At 40.5% G+C, this 23,859-nt stretch overlaps 1 protein-coding gene and 1 non-coding gene across 7 annotated transcripts; both read left to right on the top strand.

Annotated features, from left to right (window-relative positions):
- Positions 1-1,242: 1,242 nt before the first annotated feature.
- LOC101480753 (MYND-type zinc finger-containing chromatin reader ZMYND8) lies at positions 1,243-18,471 on the top strand. Of its 6 annotated transcripts, none has more exons than XM_012917765.5 (23): positions 1,243-1,273; positions 2,468-2,523; positions 2,730-2,906; positions 3,005-3,240; positions 8,111-8,181; positions 8,759-8,922; positions 10,909-11,052; positions 11,353-11,466; positions 11,594-11,686; positions 11,849-11,936; positions 12,015-12,070; positions 12,172-12,249; positions 12,376-12,491; positions 12,630-13,105; positions 13,232-13,360; positions 13,479-13,628; positions 13,949-14,461; positions 15,182-15,610; positions 15,728-15,873; positions 15,983-16,063; positions 16,144-16,222; positions 16,363-16,602; positions 17,262-18,471. In XM_012917765.5, exons 4-23 carry the CDS (start codon positions 3,227-3,229, stop codon positions 17,435-17,437), a joined length of 3,357 nt encoding a protein of 1,118 aa, XP_012773219.2. In that variant the 5' UTR covers positions 1,243-1,273; positions 2,468-2,523; positions 2,730-2,906; positions 3,005-3,226; the 3' UTR covers positions 17,438-18,471. The 6 variants fall into 6 exon arrangements, with proteins under 6 accessions (XP_012773219.2, XP_012773216.2, XP_012773217.2 ...); XM_012917762.5 differs by having other exon boundaries at positions 10,831-11,052; XM_012917763.5 differs by having other exon boundaries at positions 2,730-2,910; positions 10,831-11,052.
- Positions 1,789-1,861, top strand: trnak-cuu (transfer RNA lysine (anticodon CUU)). The gene has a single exon. It is a non-coding gene; the product is annotated as a tRNA-Lys (tRNA).
- Positions 18,472-23,859: the final 5,388 nt, after the last annotated feature.

Here is a 23,859-nt window from a genome sequence, read left to right as displayed (position 1 = left end):
AGAACCCGGGCCCGTGGTGCCTTCACGTTCCCCACGTAAGCGCGCTCCAGGTTTCAGGAAATGCAGGCAGAGAGATGCTAAATCACCACGTATGGTGATGCATTAAAGACTTACTGTTATTTTAAATGATTGGCGTGTTTGAAAATTATACTGTCTACCAAAATAGCAGCTGGTGATGACTAGTTACACTCCCGGAAGCCAGCAGGGGGTGTGACCAGATTTTTTTTTAAGTCAAAGTAGGCCAAAGAATATGTTCCTGTGGACAATTTGACAAATGGTTGCAGAAAACTTTCACACAGTCATTGTGTGGGGCACGTTGTCGGGTTATCTGACAAAATAAATAGGTACAAATTATGCAGGATAGGGATTAAATGCATATTTCTAACTTCTTGAGGGCATAAGTGGAAGCAACAGTGTGCTTTATGGTTTGTGATGATTTTTGTACACTTTTGTTTTGCAGTAAGCGTTAAAGCTATCATCTTCGAGTTTCAATAGGGATGCATACCATGTCATCCTACTCTCTCAATATGTGTATGCAGTTTCAAACGGAGCTGGATACTTACTTTTGAATCATGTAATCATATACAATCAATTATATTCAATCTCTTTCAAGCATTCAACTCTGTCTCAATCATGCTTGGAACTCAGAGTCACAGGGGGATTTTTTTTATTGTTATGTGCCTAACATTATATTTAAAGAAATCCGAATTATTGTGATGCTGTGGAACCCCAAGTAAAAAGCATCTCATTCTGCATTTGCATCTTTAACATATGAAACAATCTGCTGAGTTAAAACCTCTGCACACCTTCAAATGACTGCTAGTCACAGATACAGCAGACACATTTCCTATATGCTGACCTAAATTGTGTCCTATAACTGCACTTATTGTTTGGTGTCCACTATTTTATGTAAACACCAGTAAATTTACATTGTGAATATTGTTTAAATTACAGTTATTTAAAAAAAATTAAATAAATTCCTCTTTTCAAACTGTAGTTGAGGATATGTAAATGTAAAACGCTTTAATATGGTGATGATATGTTATCATATTATATGAATTAATTCATAAGATGATTTATTAAGTAAATAATCCACTATATAAAGGAGTAATGTTGTGGTGAGGACAAATATATTTTAAATACATTTCTTACTTAAATCAAGCTTAAATCATTTTAAGTTTTAAATAGAAATTGTCGGAGAGACCGGAAGTTAAATTTGGTAAACGATGGTATAATCTGAAAAAGGTCAACTAGAGGTAAAGTCGCTTGCCAGGTAGTAAGTCTTTTGATTCTGTATTTAATGTTAAGAATATATTGTTTGTAATTATAATATAATTTCTTCTAATTTCAGAGGGATAATTTTGTGTCAGAGGTTAGCAAACATGTTAACACATGGTCGCTTACATTTGTGACAGCTAACCGTCGACAATTAATTTTAACCTTCATTGATTTTTATTTTTTAATTTAGTTTTTATCGGCGGTGTTATTCGTCTAAAGAAGCAAGTCCCTATATATACACAATTCTATTCGTTTTTTGTTCAAATCCAGGCGCTGTGTGTTTAACACTAACGTGTTTAGACTTGTTAGCTAACTTCCCAACAATTTAAACAGAATTCCACGTTCATTTTATCTCCTTGCATCATGGCACCAGAGGGCAGTATGAGACAGACCGGAGAGAACTGCACGTAGCCGTTCGAGTACAACGTGTGTACAAAAGATATAATGTCTAGTTCAGGTCATTTTCTCTAATTTGGGTGAAATTTCTAAACGGCGATGTGTTTCATCATCGCCCGGCTAGCTCAGTCGGTAGAGCATGAGACTCTTAATCTCAGGGTCGTGGGTTCGAGCCCCACGTTGGGCGGAAGTCTTTTTTTTCCTTCTGTGTGCTTCACTTCCCCAAATCACAAGAACACAGGCCTCCATTGTGCTTACACGGAAATCAGAGACAAGTTCATCCGCCGCGAGTCTGCTCTGCTTTATAACTAATCAAAAATTACTTGGCCATAGTTTGTGCAAGTCTTGGTTGTCTTTTCAAATTCATCACCCTACTTTACAATGTTTGAAATGTAAATTAGCCTTACTTGGAGGAGAAAAATGTTGCTGAAAAAAGCCCCCAAAGTGGTTAAAGGAAGTTCAAAAAAGATAATTGAGGTGTAATTTTTAGTGCTTGTAATACCGATAAGCAACATATGGCAATATTTATATATCAGGACATATTTTATGTTTAATTTAATGAAGTCCTATGCATTGAACACATTTTTCTAGTATTCAAATACTGCTTTGAATTCTACATAAGAGTATATAAAAATAGACTTTTCATCACATCAAATTAAAGCCTTACAAATGACCCAAGCTCAGACTCAACAAATGAGATAAAGCAAAAAGGAACGTGCATGTGTTCCTCAGAATGAATTGTTATATTGTATTGCCTAATAATCTATATATTTTACTCTTTATCTGGTCATAGATGGGTCTGCTGAAAGTCAGACGGGACCACATCTGGTAACTGATCAAGCTTATCAGGTAATCACTCGTAGACAGTATTTTTGCATATGGTTTGTTTAACTGGCCATTATTCATATATACATAATAAAAAGCGAGGGTTAGCTTCTTTAGGATTAAATACAAGTATATCATTTCTTATATAATTTTTTATGGTGTTCTGTTTTTTGATGGCTGAAATGTCCGAATAGAATAACAGCTTTAGCCTCTCTTTTCTTTGGAATAAGCCAAGAGGGAGGAGTTTAAACAAAGGCCCTTTCCACATAAAAAATGGAAGCTTGTGCAGAGAAGCCATGGTGTCCTGCTCTCAACACTACATGCTGCCGTTTCTCCTTCTAAAACCTTCAGCTAAGACGGTTGTTTCCTGATTCTGCTGTTGGAAGCTACAAAGCATTGTTCCATGGGTTTGTATGTCAGAAATACTCGCAGTAATCACAATATTTTGTGGTTTTAAGACCTAGCTCTGTGCTTATTTTTCTTCCCCTGTCTCTGACTCTCACAGTGCTGCCCCTGCCTGCACTGAACAAAGATAATTACTCAGGAAACATTTCGGCCAATCAGGCGCGGCCTTGCATCTTGCTCGTGAGGAAAGCGACCAGTCAGGATCTGGCTAACATCACCGGGGCCTGATCGCCTTGCCTGAAGAGCGGAGCCTTCCCCGACTGAGGGCTGAGAGTGTCCTCCATGTTTTATAAGTGTTGACATAACAGTGTGTCAGGCAGCCATGCATCCACAGAGGTAAGCTCTGTCTTTTTTATCTCAGACTTCTGATAACAACATGGCTTCCTTCTTCGTGTTGTGCTGACTGTTGGTTTCTAATGATGAATGCGCACACCTTAAAGTCAGTTTAGTGTGCAGGAGGAGGAGGAGCTGGGGTGGATTGGAGGCCTCGTAAGGCCTCTGTGCTCCACAGTGCTGAGGGTGGGAGGGTGGGGGTTGGCTAACGACTCTCACCCTTGTTCTCTCTCTATGTCTCAGGGTCACATGAGTGCCCCAGACAACCAGCCTGCCATACAGGAGGCAGAGTGGACCATGAAAAATCCTTTTATTTTTTTAGAATGCAAAAGAGAGTTGGATTTTAAAATGGCACACACATCTCCTTTCTGTTGTGGGAGTGTTTGTGGGTTTTTTTTTTAGAATGGCAGAGGAAGAATGGGGGATGGGCAGTGGAGGAAAGGGTGTATTATGTACTGTTTCTAAGTGGATTGGCTCTGTGGTGTTTTCTTGTGTCATGCCAGGATGGGGACTACATGCAAAGGGAAACAGAAGTGCATGCTAGGAGGGCAGAGTGCGCAGGGCATCACGTCATTGTAACATTTTTATGTACACATATGTGAAAAATATCTAGAACATGAAAACTGTAGCACAGTGTATACACATTTAGGAAAGCTGCACTAAGACTGGGTTTTCTACAGTCCATACTAGTCAGAGGCCACATTACATACAAACACTTTGTGACAGGGGTAATCCCCTTCCAGTTTTTCCAGTGTAATCTTTATAAACTGGTTGCCTCTATTTACACTCATAGGCCTGGAGTTTATTGCCCCTGGCTTCTGCAATTCCACAGTGCTGTTGTGAAACTGCTTCCTACGCTCTCAGCCAGGCAGTAGCCATTTTGTGCTGCTGTCTTCACAGATCACACGGCATAAGCAAATATAACACACTACTCGTGGAAATAACATAAGACAGACATATTTTTAAATGTTTCAAGTCAAATCAGTTTAATGTGAATAGCACATTTCAAACAGAGTCAAGCAGAATGCTTTACATAAGTATCAACTGCATTTGAACAGCTGCTAAAAGTGTCGTTAAGAAGGATTGTTCCTTCCAATAACCTGTCATGCTGTCCACATCATAGTCGGTACGTTGTGTTTTGTCATGTTGCACCATTTTAGCAGTCTCAGCTGTGCCGGGGAAACAAAGAATGATTTCTTTTTCTTGTGGCCTGACGCAAGGCTTTTTTTTTCATGTAGGCAACATTCAGAAGAGAGTAAGGTTATAATCAGGAAATTACTCGTAGTTTAAAAGATTGCTATCTGTGAAACCAAAACCAAAACCTTTACTACGCCACAATGCCTGATTGAGAATTTATGTTAAAATGTGTAATTATTAAATTTTAGATGGATATATGTGGGGCAAAGCTCTGAGCCTCTTTCTGTAGCATTGCAGGCTATAGAGAGGGTGACAGAGGTTGAATAGCACAGACACTGAGTTGTGCATGACAGCCACAAGGCTTTTTAAAAACATTAAAGGAAAACAAAAAGCCCCCTGGTTTTATGCTGTCATAATCACAAATTATCAAACAGAACCGAAGGAAAATAAATCGTCTGAGGCAGAGGGAAATCTCTGCATTGCAGCAAAAACGCTTTTTAAGAGGAAGAGGGGAGCCTGCATACTGTGATCTGTGTGGCATAACACAGCGACCAATAAAGTTCCACCCTGTTGGCCCTCCAGCCAATTGCAGCTGCAGTTGAGGTTAAAGATTGACAATCCGAGGGAGAGCAGCAGGGAGAGCAAGGCCTTCTGGAAAATTCCACAGCCATCTTTGATTCACCCTTTACAGCCTTTTATAAGATCCAGGTCATTTTTTTTTTTTCTTTCGTACAGAATACGCTGTGTATACTAGCAGTATACTGATTAAGTGCTGGGAGTTGTGCTAGATCAGGCACCTTAATTTACTTAAAGTCATTGTTTAATGAAATGCTTTTATTTCCCAGGAAAAGCAAAAGCTAATCCTATTCATTTCTTCAGTTGTCTGCATGTGTTTGTTGCTCTCATGAAAGCCGGTTGTTTCTTGTCGTATTGCTAAATCAAATAATCTCTCTAGGGTTTTGTGTAGCAGACCGTGTAGGATACCTTTTCTTTTTCGCAGATGTTTTCAGTGGCATCTCTAATATGATGCAATATAATGAGTGCAGTATGGTGTTCGCATTCAGTTGCATTTCTGGATTTCCAGACGGAGCCAGATATTTATCTGTTTAATGTGTGAAAATTGTTTATTGTTTTTACATGTAGAGAAGCTTTTCCATGCAGCTTTTCCAGGACCTGACTGTGGTTTTAGAGTGGTGGTCTGTGTTTCTTAAAAATGAAATCTAATTATTCCATGACAGCAGTATTCACACAGAAGGAGGGAAGCCAAGATTGAATACAGGGAACAAAAAAAACAAAAAAAACCCCAACACACACGGATGAGAGCTTCTGACTTTGCTGGATTTTCCTGTGTCTCCCTCCCTGTGTTTCGCCTCTGTCTCTGTCATTGGCCGTGAGGCTTTGCCCCGACATAGACCATGTTTTTTCGTAATGTTGGACTGTAATCTCCACAGATCTCTCTGGTCCTCCTGCATGGATGTGCCAGTGCCCGAGTCTCAGCCTTGGAGTGGGGGATGGGGGAGAGGGGGGAGGGGAGCAAGCTGTGGCCTCCATTTTCTGTGACGAGAGAACCCTGCTCGTCTCTCACAGGAGTGGAATCTAAAGACATTGATTCAGTGTTGTTTCCTTTTTGTCCGTCAGGTACTTCAGTACTTACTGAGTGGGAATACTGTGTTTTCTTGCACCTGACTATTATGGAATATATCTCAGAACCTGCTAAGGATTTATTTGTTTAAATCTTCTTATTTGATGGATCATAGCTCCTAATCTGAGAATGCACTTTGGATCTTCATACTTTTTTCTTTTTCCTTTTAACGTCTGCTAATCCTGTTTTCTTTGTAGTTGCATAAATGTCTTGCCATTGGTGTTGAGAATTTGTATTATAGGGTTATTTGGCAGCTCAGGGCTGCTTGGTGATGGCGAATGTTCTTTTATAGGGCTGTGGCACACGTAGCAGAGTGAACTGGCTAACGGTTTCTTATTTTCATGTGGGCCTCATTTGTTCACGCAGTCCGGAACAGGAAGGCCCCGGAGGGGTTGGGGTGTGTGTGACTGAGGCTGTGTATGTGCATTTGAAACTGCAGGCTAGATGATACTAGATACCCAAATGCCACGAGAAACTCTGCTCAACCCATGTTTGTCACTTTTTCAGACAATGCAAGCTATGCTTGTATTCTCTCAAGTTTCATATAAACCATCGGTGACTTGAATGTTTTTAGGAACTGCTGGTGATTGTGAGCCACAGTGTATTTTCTTTTGCCACAGTGACAAACTTTAATCTTAAACCCCTTTGTCGATACATCGTGGTTTACTTGGTGTTATGAGCAAATGTTTATGAGTAAGCGTAACATCCAGATGAACAGAATCAACTTTTTTGGATAACTGAGCATGCATCAAGACATTACAAGCATAGGTTTACTAGCCATTATGCTCATATGTAATCGTAATTTGTTTCATTGATCAAACTCGTAGGATTTGCATTTTGAACCCTCCTTGCCTCTCAGTGAGCTGACATTTGTTTTAACTTTTTAATGGAATGTCTCTTTAAGGATGGAGGAGGGGACATGCAGAGCATTCCTTTAGTTTCAGAACTGGAAAAAAAAAAAAGATTATCCCACAAATGTGGTTGACCTTTGAGTTCTACCCCGAAAACCACTCATCCTAGCGGGAAACCAGAGCTGTAGCCAAAGCTATGATCTGGTCAAGTGTGTGACCTGTCAGGGGTCTGTGGGTGGGTTTTCTTCTCTAGGCTTTTCAATAAAGGCTACATCCTTGGAACTAGGCCCTCTGTGGCTCTCACAAAGGAGGAGCCAAACACTCAAAGACCTTCATTTATTGCCAGACCCTCTTTATTCCTGTCTTTTTTTTTTTTCTTTGCCTCAGAGGAAGTGGGGTGCTACGCAAGAGCAAAGGGAAATCAGTCATTTCCAGTGTTGCATTTTTAGGTTTTGGATTTATTTATTAATTTAAAAAAGTGTTTGCCACTTTATAAACAAAGACATAAAATAGTGCCAGAAATGACAGAAGATTTAATGTGACCATAATTAGGATCTAGGCCAGAAAGGTGTTGTCAGATGAGCGTTTGAAGTTTATTAGATATATCTCTTCCTACTGGTCTCTAACAATGGGCCCAAATCCTTCAGGGGTATTCTGTTGTTACTGAAGGGGCTTGAGAGGTGCTGTTATTTGCCATGGGGGGCTGTCCCTTCAGTGGTATGTACCAACTCTCTGTGGATTTTTCTTTTCTTTTTTTGTTGCTACAGATCTATAGCTCTATACATTGTATGTCAAAGAAAGCACTGTTTGAATATTGTGACCTAGTTGGACTAAAATGCTATGACTGCAATGTAAGGACAGAGGTGCAGGGTAATTACAGCTAAATGGCCCTACGTGTTGTTGCAAATCTCAGCTTGTGCTTAGCGGAGATCAGCGTTACCATGGTGATATTTATCATCCTTTCTCTTGGAGCATAAAGAACATTTGCAGACTCCATTGTAGATGATAATATGGAAAGTATTTTAATTTCATGAAACAAAGTGGGAGATGTTGTAAAATCAAATGAAAACAACAACAATGGAAATCAGCAGAGTCCCTGTTGACAGATCCTCTGGGACCCGGGTGCCTTAGGTGGTGTTCCACTTGTTTACTGCTATGCTGATGTGGTTTCTGAACACCCTTTCTGACTTTGTGTTTGTCTCTCTTTCTGTGTTTCTGTGTGCTCCTGTTCGGTGCTCTGCAGTCTGGCTGAGGAGGAGATAAAGACAGAGTCTGATGTGGTAGAGGGAATGGATGCATCTGTGCGATCCAAAGGTAAGTCTCTAAGGCCGAGGACCTCACATTAGGAGCCAAGCATCCAACACAGCTCAGTTACAGTAAATAACCTCTACCTTCTCTGTATGTTTTGAGGAGAAGAATCTTACGGTAATACGTTTTGCTGGTCTCTTAGGATCCATTTTTCCTGACAGTCTGCCTGCTGAATCTACACGGGGTGTAGTTAGTTCTGAGGAAACCCTCTAGCCATTTATTATGATGAAATAGTAATTTGACGTGTATAAGTGTTGTCTTCAGTAACTGCTTTTCAGACTACTGTGATTGCTGTGTTAGATGGAATATTAGATGGTTAAAAATAATAGTGCTGAACACTGAATCTATTGTACTGCTCGCTTGAAAATTAATAACTTCAAAATACTGTTCCTCCCTCGGTTTCTCAAGGGAAGACGTGTGGGTCGATGACAGTGATGTATAATAGTTTTATAGTTTTGTTTTTTTTGTCCTCTTTTTGGTAATTATTTTTCTTAAGCTTGTGTAATGTGTTGGCTGTAAATACATTGAACATTACAAGCTTGACTCCTATTGTGTGATGACACAATTATCTTTATGTATTCAGTCCCTGATCCACCAGGGTCAGCAGAAAGATCAGTGGCACCACAGAAACGAAAGGTGTCGAGTCCCACCCATTCCTCCAATGGGCACTCTCCCTCAGACACCTCCCCCAGCCCTCTTAAGAAGAAGAAGAAGCCAGGGGCCTTGAATTGTAACAACAAAGACCAGGTAAGGGCTCTTGTAAGTGCAAGTTCATTTTGAAATCAGGTGTGTTCTCAAAGGCTATTTCTTTATCCAATTTCAATAATGGGCCATATACTTTCATAGAATGTTAAGGCCAGGGTTGTGCCTGAAAAGAACCATTTCATATGATGTGCTATCTGACCACATCAGAAATCAGATATGTTTATGGTCAATCTAACCGCTGTATAAACACAGCCATGATAAAGTGTATTTTCAGGGTCTTGAATGGGAAGTGTTTAGTGTTATTTATTTTTTGCCTCATGCTTCCACAACTAATGTGTACAATATATGGAAAAAAAAAATTGCACTGCATACAGTTGGCAGATTATACCTTCCACTTCTGGAAGTCTGCTAGGGTCTGTTCGAGTGACGTGAATTTCATCATCAGACAGTTAGTGGGAGGATTGATGCAGATGTCCGTGTACTTGCGTTACAAAGCACCAAGTACATATGCTTCCCAGGCAGCACAGTCCAAGTAGACGTTAAAGATGTATAACAGGATTGACTAGTTGGCTTTCGGGTCTTCAGCGGTCTGTGTAAATGCCAGGCTTTAGCCAGTTGTTGGTTTTGAACATGAAGGGTGAGACGGAGACCTCCTTGTCCATCATCAAAGGAGATGAACTAGGGGGAGGGGGTATCTGAGGGTATTCAACAAGAATATGTTACCAGATGTACTGGTGCTATAGTCCCAAGTCAGAATTGTCAAATAGACAACTCAAGTTGGTTTTGCAGCTCGGAAAGTCAGAGCAGCCCCACCAACAGTGACTTAACAATCCAAGGTGGCAGCTGTGAATGTAAACCGTAGTAAAATTTCAGAGTTTTATTAAACTATACTGCCACTGTTTTGTATTTGTGATTCGCCAAATAAGGTAAAGCAGCAGTATTTATTTTTAAACTGCAGAAATCAAGCATTGCTAGCTTGATGCATAAATGGCTGTCTTCCTAACAAGCAAAGCAAAGCCTGTTTTCCTTGTCTTTCCAACTTTACTGGAATGGTAGTGAGCTTTGACATTTTTGACCAGCGTTGAGTTTCAAGGTATACAGAACCCAGCAATAGTCTAATCTAAGTGCCATATACTGCCTGTGAGAACACACTGATTTTGATCATAATCTCTTGAATACTGGCCATTTTTAAAGTAGACCCACCATACAGGAATGTGAGCTGCCACAATTCACATGAATATATTATTTTGGAAACAAGTCGTTTAATGCAACGTGAGTCGCCAATGGTCATTAACGTTGACATTTAGTACCAAATAGCCTAGATGGATATGGTTTTTATTGTTTGCTTGGTGGATAATGTAGTGTTGCGTGATTCCTTTTAGTCCTGTGTTGATCTTACATGATATTGAAAGCTAATTTAGCCCCTCTTGTATAATTTGACAGGTATCTGACGTGCGCATAGTTATGTCTTCGTGGCACTGTTGGAATACATGCTTTGGCTCTCTGGGAAAGGTCAAATAAGTAGCAGATGGATTTTAACACCACTCAAATTGAATGCCAAAGACTTGAATTTGGGCAAAGAAAGACTCTTTTGAGCCATCTATCAACTTGTATTCATGTAGTAACATGTTAACACTAAGATACCATTTAGGCATTTACCAGAGAGCCACATCATGCAATGTTTACTCTTTAGGTTTAAGGTGAGCCATGTCTCAGCTTGCACTGTAGAACCTGTTTGGTTAGTATTGATTTTATTTGAAGCCATTACATGACTAGATGTTCAGACTATTAACTGATTTTCTTAAAACAATTTTTTTGGACTGATTGTCTTTATTACCTTCTATGCTGCTTACCCTGCTTATCCCAGCTTGTTTCTGTTGCACTGCACCTTTTTGTGTTCCTGCGTGTTTTTTGAAACCTGCCCCCTTGTTTCTCTTGCCTGCATTTCAGTCAGAGCTAAGACATGGTCCCTTTTACTATATGAAGCAGCCAGCACTCACCACAGACCCTGTTGATGTTGTACCGCAGGACGGCAGGAATGACTTCTACTGCTGGCTGTGCCACCGCGAGGGCCAGGTGCTCTGCTGTGAGCTCTGCCCCAGGGTGTACCACGCCAAGTGCCTCAAACTACCAGCTGAGCCCGAGGGCGACTGGTTCTGTCCAGAGTGTGAGGTATCTTGCTGTAGTCATGTGCATTTATGTGGGTGTACACAAGTAATTGTGGAACTGTGTGCCATGAACAGCAGAAACTACCTTTCAAACTCATGGCTCATGCTTCTGTGAGCACAAGAGACGACATTAGAAGATTAAAGTTTCACTTCTACGTGTATTTGTTACACAATTCTTCAATTTGGGATACACTAACTGAATCACAAAAAAGTGATTTAAATTTTACGCAGTTTTAGATATGAATAGTATGTCTTTAGTTTACCAATTATTGTCTTGTTTTTTTTTATTATTATTTTGTTGCAGAAAATTACAGTCGCTGAATGCATTGAAACCCAGAGCAAGGCGATGACAATGCTGACAATAGACCAGCTCTCCTATTTACTCAAATTTGCACTCCAAAAGATTAAACAGCCTGGGGTAAGGGGTTTCTTCAAGTCTTTATATGCCCAGTTGCGTGTTGCAGATTCAACCAAAGATTCTGGAAACATCCATGAGGAAAGTGTAATTCATGTGTGCTTATTTCCTGTTTGTCTAATCTGAGCAGACTGAGCCCTTTCAGAAGCCTGTATCTCTGGAGCAACATCCAGATTATGCAGAGTACATCTTCCACCCCATGGACTTATGTACTTTAGAGAAGGTACTCGTATATAGATTTTTTTTTTTTTTTTTTTTTCTGGAGAAGTATTAACAATAAAAAAACAAAACTAGAATTAGAATGAAACATGAGGTAAATATGCATATAAAATGCTGGCAAAAGTGCAGTTGCTTGACTGATATTATTATTTTCACTGTACTATAGAATGTAAAGAAGAAGATGTATGGCTGTACTGAAGCTTTTCTTGCTGATGTGAAATGGATCTTGCACAACTGCATCATCTATAATGGAGGTAGGCAACTTTGATGTACGTCATTACTCCCTTTACTGTCGTAAGAATATATAAATTAAGCTTGTGCGTCGTTTCCAGGCAATCACAAATTAACAGCAACTGCGAAAGTCATTGTCAGGATCTGTGAACATGAGGTAAAGCAACTTTAATTACTTGGTGACATTTTTGTAAATGTGTCTTATTTATGGACTTGCATCATCTTCATTTAATACTTTTTTTTCTTTTCTTTTTTTAGATGAATGAGATTGAGGTGTGTCCAGAGTGCTACCTGTCCGCATGCCAAAAAAGGGACAACTGGTTTTGTGAGCCATGTGTAGGTCTTTACATTAATTTAAATCCATAAAAGTAACAGATTTTTTTTTACATTTTTTTTATACGTTTTAGCTTGGATATCAGCTTTGTGAAGCACAGTATTTTACTGTTTTGCTCTATCCAACAGAGTCAACCCCACCCCCTGGTTTGGGCTAAGCTGAAGGGCTTTCCATTCTGGCCAGCAAAAGCACTTCGTGAAAAGGATGGGCAAGTAGATGCACGCTTCTTCGGGCAGCACGACAGGTGAGATGAACCTTTTGGGCACTATAGAGGAAACTCTCCTTGTTTTAGAGGTTTAGAAAAGACCCGAGTTGCTGTATCTCCACTGGATATTAAATGTATTAAAACATTATTTTGTTCTGTTGTTGCATTTCCACATAGGGCCTGGGTTCCCATCAACAACTGCTACCTCATGTCCAAAGAGATCCCTTTCTCTGTAAAGAAAACAAAGAGCATTTTCAATAGTGCCATGCAAGAAATGGAGGTCTATGTGGAAAACATTCGCAAGAAGTTTGGAGTCTTCAACTACGCACCCTTCCGCACTCCGTACACCCCCAACAACCAGCTACAAATGCTGGTGGACCCTTCCAACCCCGGTGCTGGTACAGTGAAAACAGAGAAATCAGATAAACTTCGTTTCAACTTTGATATAACCGCTTCTCCTAAGATGGTCCTCAGCAAGAGTAGCACACCCAGCAGTATGAATCAGCGGGTCTCAATGACAGACATGCCTCGGTCTCCCATGAGTACAAACTCTTCGGTTCACACAGGGTCTGATGGAGAGCAAGATGTGGAAAAGGGCAACAGAAATCCTGCACTCCATTACAGCACTGGAGAGGAATCAATGGACTGTACTGGTAAGTCTTCTCCACTCTGGTTGCATTAACTCTATTTATGTGATTTTTAACTTATTTTATTCACCATTATAAGCTTTTTTTCTTTTTGTTGCTTTTTAAAAAAATAAAATAATCTTTTTATTACAGCATCTCCTGTTTCAGGGAAGATGGGTCCTGCAGGCAGCGTGTCAGGTAGTCCAAAGCCCTTTAACCCTGGACTGGTGCCAAAGCAGGAGAGGACTGCAGGGACAGGTGGCATCCTCAATCTCAACCTGGGTCAGTAACAAAAAAGCAAAGAGAGACCGCATTTATGTTCTTACAAAGGCTAATAATCAAAAAGTACTTAATAATTAATGAATTTGTGATTAAACAAACATTTACATGTTCATTTCAGATCGAGTCAAGGCTGAAATGGATCTCAAAGAGCTGAGTGAGACTGTTCAACAACAGCAGCAACAACAAGGAGTCCCTGCGCCCCCTTCTACTCCAAAGAGACCCATCAGGAGCTTGGACAAGACTATTGAAAGCTGCAAGGCACAGCTTGGTACATACAAAACCAGTTTGTGACATGACTTGCTGCAGAACTCTATTCTTGTCCTGTACAAGTCATTTGAACTTGCCAATGTAATGATTAATAACAAATCTAGGAAATTTAAGTTGTGGATTATTTCTCAAGACTAATTTGAATTTGGCAATTTTACAAATGCATCACGGCAGTTCTGACTCTCTAATCAGTGGCGGTCATGTCTGTGTGACTGCTGCTGACTAGGGTTTATTAAGCTATTACCAGAGAAAGGGTTCATTATTTCTTTCTATTTGCTTCTGACAGAAAGAAATTAACACAATGTCCATTTCTTAATATAGGTATTGATGAGATATCTGAAGATGCGTATAAAGATGTGGATCACAGTGACTCTGAGGACTCTGAGAAATCAGATTCAAGTGACAGCGAGTATCTCAGTGATGAGGAACACAAGCCAAAAAGTTCAGCTCAGGAGGACAAGGACAAAATGGAGAGAAAAAGGTCTAAAGCAAGCACTGATGGAGAGAATAAGGAAGGAGCTGTGGCAACGGGGGATAAAGCCACCCCGGAACCCCCACTCAAAGAGAAGCAGGGTAGCAATGGCCCAGATAGAGACCTCAAGGACAAGCCCAGAACACCCCAGTCTCAACCCCTTGCTGACAAACCCAAAGCCCCAGAGGATGTCAAAGCAGCTGCTAATACATCAGCAGCTGAGCAGGACTCTGATTCTGAAAGAGAGCTTGTGATTGACTTAGGGGATGAACATGGAGGTCGTGACTCAAAGAGGGCGAAAAAAGAGCTGGGATCTTCCACTGCCAAAGCTGCCAAAGAGTCTAATGTTGCCAAGCTGGAAGGTGAGGCTTGTTGTTTTTTTGTTTTGTTTTTTTGTTGTTGTTTTTTTTGGGGGGGGGGGGAGGTTATACGAAACATCAGTGTCAGGTATGGGGAATTGCACAAGTTAAGGCATGATGTGAAAGACCATGAAAACCTTCAGATTAAACTGTGCAGTGTTTCTCTGCTAGGTGGAAGACTATGTAGGTGACGTAAGGGTAGTCATGAGCTTATTGATTGAGTTGATGCACAAACAGGGTCTACATTGAAGAATTGTCGCAATCTTAACTGCGATTATCACAGAAGTCGACCTCTAAAGTCTGCAAAACAACATCTGGATAAGCTGGAATTGTTTTGGAAAGAAGGGCTGTGGGCAGAGGAAGTTAAGTTTGAGTGTTTTGGCCACAATGACAAGCAGGAGGGTGGGGGGGGGGGGGGGGGGGGCGGAAATATAAAACTGTGGCTTTGTTTGGCAGTCAGTGGCAGAGAAACAGTACTAAATGGAGAGGACAATATATTCCAGTAATTATCAGGAAGCTTTGCTTTCAAATGCCATGCATTCAGACAAGAAACAAAGTGACTGGGTTCTATGTCTACATAGTGATCTCAATCATACTTTGAAATGCTCTAAATAAATATAATCTTATATATGCTATAAAATGTTAAATCTGTTTAATGTGGCTGATTTTGAAATGCAGAACGCCTCACCGATAAGAGACTTTTTTTTTTTTTTTACTGCTTAGGCAAACTGCCTTCATCTGCTACATCAGTAGCACCAGCACGTGATGTTACATCCAGCATGAAAGACTCGTCGCAGCCTTCTGTCACATCGGCGCTCAACCTCGTTTCCTCTGCCGCTTCTGCTCAGCCCAGTGCCACGACCACCACCAGTGGATCCACCAGTACACCTTCTACTGTCTCCACTTCTTCACCAGTGACTACAGCTGTAAAGAAACAGCGTCCCCTACTGCCTAAAGAGACTGCTCAAGCTGTGCAGCGGGCTGTAGTTTGGAATCCAACAAAGTTTCAAACGTCTTCTCAGAAGTGGCATATGCAGAAGATGCAGAGGCAACAGCAACAGGATGGAGAGCAGTCGGCTGTGCAGACGCGCAGCCCACAACAGCAGAACTCTTCTTCAAGCACTCGCTATCAGACCAGACAAGCAGCCAAGGGTATATACACCAATACAATTAGTCATGTCCACGTTAGTCACCATAACAAAATAAAAAGTGTACTTGAAGTTTTATAATTTCCCTTTAATTTTTTGTTGTCATCATCATCCTCTGCAGGGCAACAAAAAGACCCACCTCTGAGTGCATCCTCATCAACATCTGCCCAGGTCACATCTGGTAGCTCTCCTTTTATGTCTGGTGACTTGCAGATCCCCACAGTCTCAGCTGATGTAGCTGCAGATATAGCTAAATACACAAACAAAGTAAGTTGGAGCCTTTTCATATAAATTAAAATTCTACTCTATTAACTTTGTTTGCAAAGGTTATAACTGAGTTCAACAGTAATGTCACATTTTTACCAATACTTTGCAGATTATGGACACAATAAAGGGGACGATGACCGAAATCTACAATGATCTTTCCAAAAGCACATCGGGAAACACGATTGCAGAGGTAAAGATTGTCAGTCAAAGCAACACTTTCTGTGGTAATAATACGTAAGTATTTATCATCACAGTGTATTTTTACCACAGATTCGACGGTTAAGGATAGAGATCGAGAAGCTCCAGTGGCTCCATCAGCAAGAGTTGTCAGAGATGAAGCACAATCTGGGTAAGATACCCATTTACCTCTGTCACTCCGCAGAGCTTATTTGATCTTCAACCTGCCTTTTCCTCGCCATCAAATTTTAAACAGGTGTCGACATGGTATACAAGTTTCAAGTTTTTTGTTTTGGTGTCTTTTAAATGCAGAACTAACAATGGCAGAGATGAGGCAGAGTTTGGAGCAGGAAAGAGAACGACTGGTGGCTGAGGTGAAAAAGCAAATGGAGTTAGAAAAGCAGCAAGCGGTGGACGAGACCAAAAAGAAACAGTGGTGTGCTAACTGTCGGAAGGAGGCAATCTTCTATTGCTGCTGGAACACCAGTTACTGTGATTACCCCTGCCAGCAAGCCCATTGGCCAGAGCACATGAAGTCCTGCACACAATCGGGTAAGACAAAGCATACCTGGGATGATGGATGTAATTTTATTTTATTTTTTTAAAGCGTTAAACTATTAGTAAAACTAAGCTAAAAGTGACTATGGTGACGCCTTCTATATTTACCTGTCAGTCAGTCATTCGTTGGTCATGTAATCACTGCATCACACTTTTTAGAAGGAATAAAGTTGCCCACTGAATAAACAGACCTATAAATGACACAAAAGATTAAGAAATTGGTTAGAAGAAGCAGGGTAGAAATGGTTAGGAGCTTTATTACAACAGACTTGTCATCAGTGTTTTGTTTAGTTAATGTAAGTGCTCTTCAGTTTCAGTGGGATATTCTTTTTCTTTTGTATTCTTACATTGTATTCCTATTTGGTAATTTTAATGTGATGTCAGATTTAATGTTAGATTTAAATTCAACATGAAATCGTCTCCAATTTTGTCCGTTTTTCTTCCCCACTCTTATTTGGTAGCTCAGCCCCCTAAGGTACAGTGCAAATGTGAAATCATAAACACAAATGCGTTACATCATTCATGAGAATTGTAGACATTTTTTCCCTTCTTACCTAACCAGTGGTTTAAGAAACAAACTGTGCGAAGATGATTTAGACAACCTGTATATATTCTCTTCTTAAATTATTATTATTTATTTAAAATATAAACAGCCACAGCGCAGCAGGAGCCGGAGGCAGACCCCAACTCAGAGCCGTCAGTCAAACCATCAGGCCACTCTCCCGCCACGCAGACCGTGCCTTCAGGCTCAGGATCAATATTGGACAAAAGCAACTCTCCCACATATATGGACAAAAGCAAGGACAGTGCTGGTGTTACTGTGACCTAACTGCTACACTATGGGCACATTTTGGGAGGTCACTGTGGGACTCCTTGTTTCAGATGTGGTGCCGGAAGGCCCACACCTCTGTGACAAATCGCTTTTTCCCATTCCCTTATGTACACCTAGTTTTTGGTTCAAATGTCATTCTCAGTTTCCTCATCTATGTTCAGGTGGATTCACCTTGTGAAAGCTGTCTGTCTTGAGAAATAAATGTGAGTCAATATGTTTGCCATACTGTAGTTATGTTACAGCTCTCTCACCACTTTCTCATCTCTGAGCAAGATTGTATGAACCCACATAAAACTTTTGTCTTTATCACATCCATTGCTGCTCCTTCAGGGTTGTTTTTTATTTTGCCGACAGTTCACCATATTGTGAGACAAAACATTTGAAACAGCCATCAACATTTATCATGGTGCCATCAGAGATCTTTTGACTGATGCAAGTTTTATCTTTGGTATAAACCACCACTTCATGCCAACTAAGGTGTTTGGGTTTTTTTGTTTTGTTTTTTTAATTTAGCAATGCAAGTTTAAAAATGGTTTCAGCCATGTACTCTTCATGTCAGTGGTGGCATTTCTGTCTCCTACCAGTTTTGTATTGTAGTTTTATGTTGTATAGGACTACAGAAAGAGATCCAATTTATGAAAATGAACTAAAAATTTAAACTGTACAAAGTTTTTTGTAAGAAGATACCTGAACAATATTTATAGTGTTATATGTTTTTATAGTATGTTTGTTGGAATTACATTTCTATGTGTTTAAAAAAAACAAAACAAAAAAAAGTTATTGGAAAGTATATTACTTTATATGAATGTCAGCTCTAAGCAAAACCAGTTTGACCAGATATCCAAAGTAAATCCTGGTCAGACTGCTGCTAAGAACTGGGTAGACATTAATAGAAACTGCATTTTGGCTGGATATTACTGCCTGTGAGCATGTCTGTTTTGAGCTTGTGTCTCGTTCTTGTTTACATATTGTATATAAAAATAAATGGATCCGTGAAGAAAAAAAAAATAAAAAATCGTCAGTTTGGTGCATGAGTTGTTTTGAGTGTGATGTGAGAAAGATTTTGGTGGGGCGGCACCAGGGAATTATTTGTTTTATTCATTCCTAGTTCAGCCCCATTTACCAGCACAACCAGTTTGAGGTGGCTTTGGATTGAGAAGTCTGCATGACTTTAAATCTACTTTCTCCACAATTAGTTGTTTGTTAGTAATATTATATTACATATTACTCTGACTGCAACAGCGAAACTGCAAGGAGTAGATAAATAACTGGGGTCAATCTAAGGAGCTTGGAAAGAAAAGCATTTCCTTGAAGACGCTTCACCTCTCATCCGAGAAGCTTCTTCAGTTCTAAGAACAATTGGTGGCGAGTCCCAGATGACTGTCCACCAATGTGTCCTTCACAGACAAACTAGGGTCAATCATCCAAAGCAATAGACAGTGCCGCAAGAGAAGTGAAGAGAATGCAGGCAAGGTGGAGGGGGTCCTTTGAAGTATAGTTTGAAGAGGGTGGCACTGACATAAGGAGACAGAGCTGAAATGCCAAGATATTCACTGGGAGTGAACAAAATTAGGAATGAGTACATCACAGGGACAGCGGTGGTTGAGCCCTTTGGTGACAAAATTAGAGACAAGGCTGAAAAAAAAAAAGTTAAAATCAACACAAAAAAACCCCGAAACACATTCACTTTAGAAATTAATAGAAACCACACTGATAAAAAACAACAACATAAAACTCGTAATGGAAAACTAAAATAACAAAAGCATTAAACATATTTGACGTTATTTATGTTAGCACAGTAGACCTCAGTGTTGGACATCCTCTTCAAACCCATAGAGATTGAAAAGGTGACGTCATTCAGGGGTAAAACCGCTAAGGATTCTGGGAACGAGTGGCAAGCGGTACTAGCGCACGCAGGCTTTCACATGAAAACAGTCAGTCACACAGCGATAAAAAGAAACACAGAAAATGGCAAGAAGCTGTTGTATTATTAACTGCAATAGCCGGTCGCATGACAGCCACGGGAAGCCTACGGGTAAAGAGATCGGTTGTTATCGGATTACGTTGTGGAGGAGAAATTGTTTAAGCCGTGTTTCCAAAGCAACAAAGAGCTGACGGATGGCCTGGATTGCAGCCATTCCAAGACCAAATATAACGTTCCAGAACACTCCAGCTTACATGTTAGTCTGCTCCAAGCATTTCCACTAGTGATGTGCGGATCGATCCTGAAATATCGATTCCTCCGATACCAATCATTTATGTTCTAGAATCGATTCTCACATTAAAATATCGATATTTTAGTAATTTAGAGTAAATTTGTAGTTTATCATTAACAGGAAAACAGTGGAAAGAAACTATAACATTCGGATTATCTACATTCAAAGGAACTACTTCCTCTTCCGCCTTTCAAAGTCATGTGCGAAATACAGCGGCATAAATGTCTCGCAGCCCCTTGGCGTGCGCACTCACAATTGCTGATTGTAATTGTGCGGACGTATTTTACCTTCACAAACAGCTGAGACGTGGTTTGCCATACATGCGGCAAAAAAGTGCTCCAAGAGTGAGGTGTTGTGGCCGTACTAGGGAGACATTCAAAAGAGCTGTTGGGGGGGTGATAAATACATTTTACAGGGTTTATTTATCGGATAAAATACGTTAAATGTCACCGTTATTATTGGCCGGCCCGGAAACAGCTGGGGTGTCCAAATTCAGAGGCTGCTTCCACCTGAGGACCCGGCCTTCGTGGTCTAAAGAAAGCTGGGTAGAGCGATCATGGCTCAAGAGTTGGGAGTTCGCCTTGTAATGGGAAGGTTGCCGGTTCGAGCCCCGGCTCGGACAGTCTCGGTCGTTGTGTCCTTGGGCAAGACACTTCACCTACTGCCTACTGGTGTTGGCCAGAAGGCACGATAGCAGATGGCACGATATGGCAGCCTCGCTTCTGTCAGTCTGCCCCAGGGCAGCTGTGGCTACAACTGTAGCTTGCCTCCACCAGTGTGTGAATGGGTGGATGACTGGGTGTGTAAAGCGCTTTGGGGTCCCTAGGGGGGACTAGTAAAAGCGCTATACAAATACAGGCCATATACCATAGTACGTCATGAGCTCTGCTCCTTGCTATCTAAAATATAACCAGGCACTGACGTAAACTCTTCTGTTTAATCATTTTCTGTTTGACGTTTATTCAGCTGTGTGAAAACCCCGGAGGAACCCTCCCGAGGGATTAATAAAGTTAAATTTAATTTAATTTAATCTAATCTAATAACTTTAATCTCAGCCAAACCGATTTACTCACTAACAAATAAAACACTGAAAAAGCCAAACAATAACATTTTTAAGTTATCAAAGTGACTTATATATATATATTAACCCGAGTAGCGAAAGACCGCGGGGGTTTGAAAACGATGTGTCGATTGGCTCAGATATTTGAAGTTTACACAGCTACATTCTCACCTGAAAATATGTTAAAAGTTTTTTTGCGACCCAGAAAGAGAAATAAGAGTAATATTAAAACTAAGTCGCTGCCGCCATTGTTGGAAACCGGAATTGGCTGGGCCCGCTATGAATTCTGCAATATGGTTTTTCAATTTTGTTGTCCGGGTGGAAAATCGGGAAAAATTTGGGAGAATGGTGGCTCCAGGAGGGGCACTGAAATTCGGTATTCTCCGGGAAAAATTGGGAGGGTTGGCATGTATGGTTTATGGTTGTGGCAACATCACTAACCTTGTCAAACACCTCAGAGTAAATCATATCACAGAATATGACGAGCGTATGTTGAGGTGAACTGAAGAGGAGGACAGGGACAGGTGCTGCTAGGGCGAGACAGATGTCTCTCACGGAGTTCTTTAGTCCTGCTGGCAGGCAAGGTGTTCAAATAGCGCACAACTTCAGGTTTTTTATTTCTATATGATGAACTCTGCATTATTAAGTGATAAGAACAAGTAATCTGATGTCCTGCAATCATTATGATGCTATAATTTGAGATACAATAAATAAAATAAGTTTTTGTACAAAGTATCGGTATCGGATTAGTATCGTCGATACCACCCTGAATATTACTTGGTATCGGATCGGAAAGGAAATAAGTGGTATCGCACATCACTAATTTCCACCCTATGCTGCGTTCACTGTGGCTTTGCGGGATAATGTTTGTTGTGTTTTGTAGGAAAACCACCCTACAAAATGCTGGAATGCGATCCAGACTGGGCACCCTCTATCAACCTGGGTCATACCGAGTGTAAAGCTGCTACCACAGCGATATTTGATCGGTTAAGAGACAGAGCGATATCAAAACAAAAAAAAAGTATGCAAAAAATATGGAAAAGTCCCGCATATATGTGCCCAGGTGTTGTATTGAAGCAATCAAGTGATGAATAACTGTTTTCCAGTATGTTGTTTTGCAATGGGTTTTTTTGCATTGTTGATTTGTTATTTTACCGAAGCAGCTAATAAAGCACAATGGAATACAATTTTGCCTCTTTCTTGTAAGATTCTATAATAGAAAGAAACAATAATGCCAGTTATTAAAGACAATAAATTGAATGAATTACGACACACTCAAAATTTTTTCTATTAGATCTGAAAACGTTGTGTAATACTACAACCTGAAACAATAAATAGATTGCGTTGGCCTGTACATGAGATAAAGGGAAAGAAATTAACAACACCTGTGAAATGGAATAGTCCAAATCATCAAAGTCAACTGGACCTGGGCTTGTTGCAGGGATCTGAAGTTATTAAACATTTTGTGAGTGTATGCACTAAAACTTAGGACCATATAATAATAAATATGTGCGTGATGAAAGTCGGGCAGCACGCTAACGTCCTTACTCCACTCTGTATGCTCGTATGCGTCTAACCCTTTCACTAGGGTTGCCAACTCCCTGAAAAATAAATAAGGGACACCTCGTGGCCAGGGCCGGGCAACCTAGTTGTCTTCACCCTTCCCAGTGTGGTAGCTCTTTTTTGTGTGTGTGAAATTATTTTTTAACCATTTGACTTGAATTTGATTTAAGCAGATGCATATTCTTTGTGATATGACCATATGGGAAACAAATGATCATTTAGCCATTTATTTTTAGCTCAAAATGACAACATTAACACAGTAAAACAGGTCTCTTTCTTAAACAGAAGCCTGTCATGCTTAACTTTTGAGAATAAAAGTAAATCTTTCTTTAAAAGAACTCTGTCCTGCTTAACTTAAAATTATATAAATTAATAGAAAGCAATAGAACGAAAAATATTCTTGTAACTGTGCACATTTAGTGCATATAGTACAATTGGCTTCAGTTGAGGTATTATTTCAGCTTTTCTAATGCTAATCAGCTGCTCCTGTTTGTAAACCCACTTGTTCCCATGATTACGCATCATAACTCATCATCATTATTCATCTATGTATTACTTTTATGTATTAGTCATCTATTTGTTGTAATCATCTATCCTTGCAGTTGTTTATTACACAAAATAAATTATATTATCACTGCACATGCCCATATTAACCTTAACCAGAGGGTTTAAAAAACAAACCAGTGTTTACATACCATATCTGCTTCTGCCGTGGCCTGGTGGACAAGAAATTGGTTAAGGGTTCCCTGAGCTTTCACGCCCCTCATGTTCTTCATGTGCCCACCATTAGAAGCATGCCTATGGAAAAAGTGCGCCGGCACACAGTGCAGTGCGCTTTATAGGTGTTATGGTGACCTTTTCCAGCCAGGTGTTTCCCTTTTCCCATTCCTCCCTGTGCTTTTGCAGCCTTTTTTTCTTTCTCTGAGCGAACAAACATTGCTGCTCTAATGCTGGGCTTCTGGCCCATTTTGAGACGATTTTTGAGTCGTGCGACCGATTTGGTGATCGGCCCAATTTTGGCCTTCATCGTGCATCGTGTAGTATACGTGGGGTAACGAGAAGCGATTAACACCTCGAGCAGCTCCCGATCATCAATCGCTCGTGAGCCGCTCACACTGCTCACGCGCAAACACGTAAACGTCGGTGAAAAAGACGGAGCAGCACGGCTGTGCAGCGTGTGATCTGGACACAAGCGATGGAGGCACAACTTGTAGAACTTCGGAAAGCTCATCCGAGGCTTTTCGATGTGGCATCACAAAATTATCACGACCACAACAACCGTGAAAATAGTTGGATTTACACTGCTGCTCATTCACAGCTGCCTGATCAATGTTTTTCATTAGCAATTTAGCAAAGTTGATGGTGGTGGTTTGTGTGTCTGTGTGAGTGAAAGACAGAGCGACAGATTTTCTGTTATAACCTTCATGTTATGGAGGCACAGTGTGAGCACTCGGGTCGCATCAGAGCATCGGGTGGTATAGTGTGAGACCTGCATCGTGACCTACCAACTTCTAACCCCTGCGAGTCAATCGTGCAGTTTGAGCAGGAGCTGAATAACGCGACTGAAAAAATCACACAGT

The sequence above is a fragment of the Maylandia zebra genome, linkage group LG20 (genome assembly GCF_041146795.1).
Source record: "Maylandia zebra isolate NMK-2024a linkage group LG20, Mzebra_GT3a, whole genome shotgun sequence".
Lineage (NCBI taxonomy): Eukaryota > Metazoa > Chordata > Actinopteri > Cichliformes > Cichlidae > Maylandia > Maylandia zebra.
The sequence above is the reverse complement of the archived record's forward strand: the minus strand, read 5'-3'. Positions and strand labels throughout refer to the sequence as shown.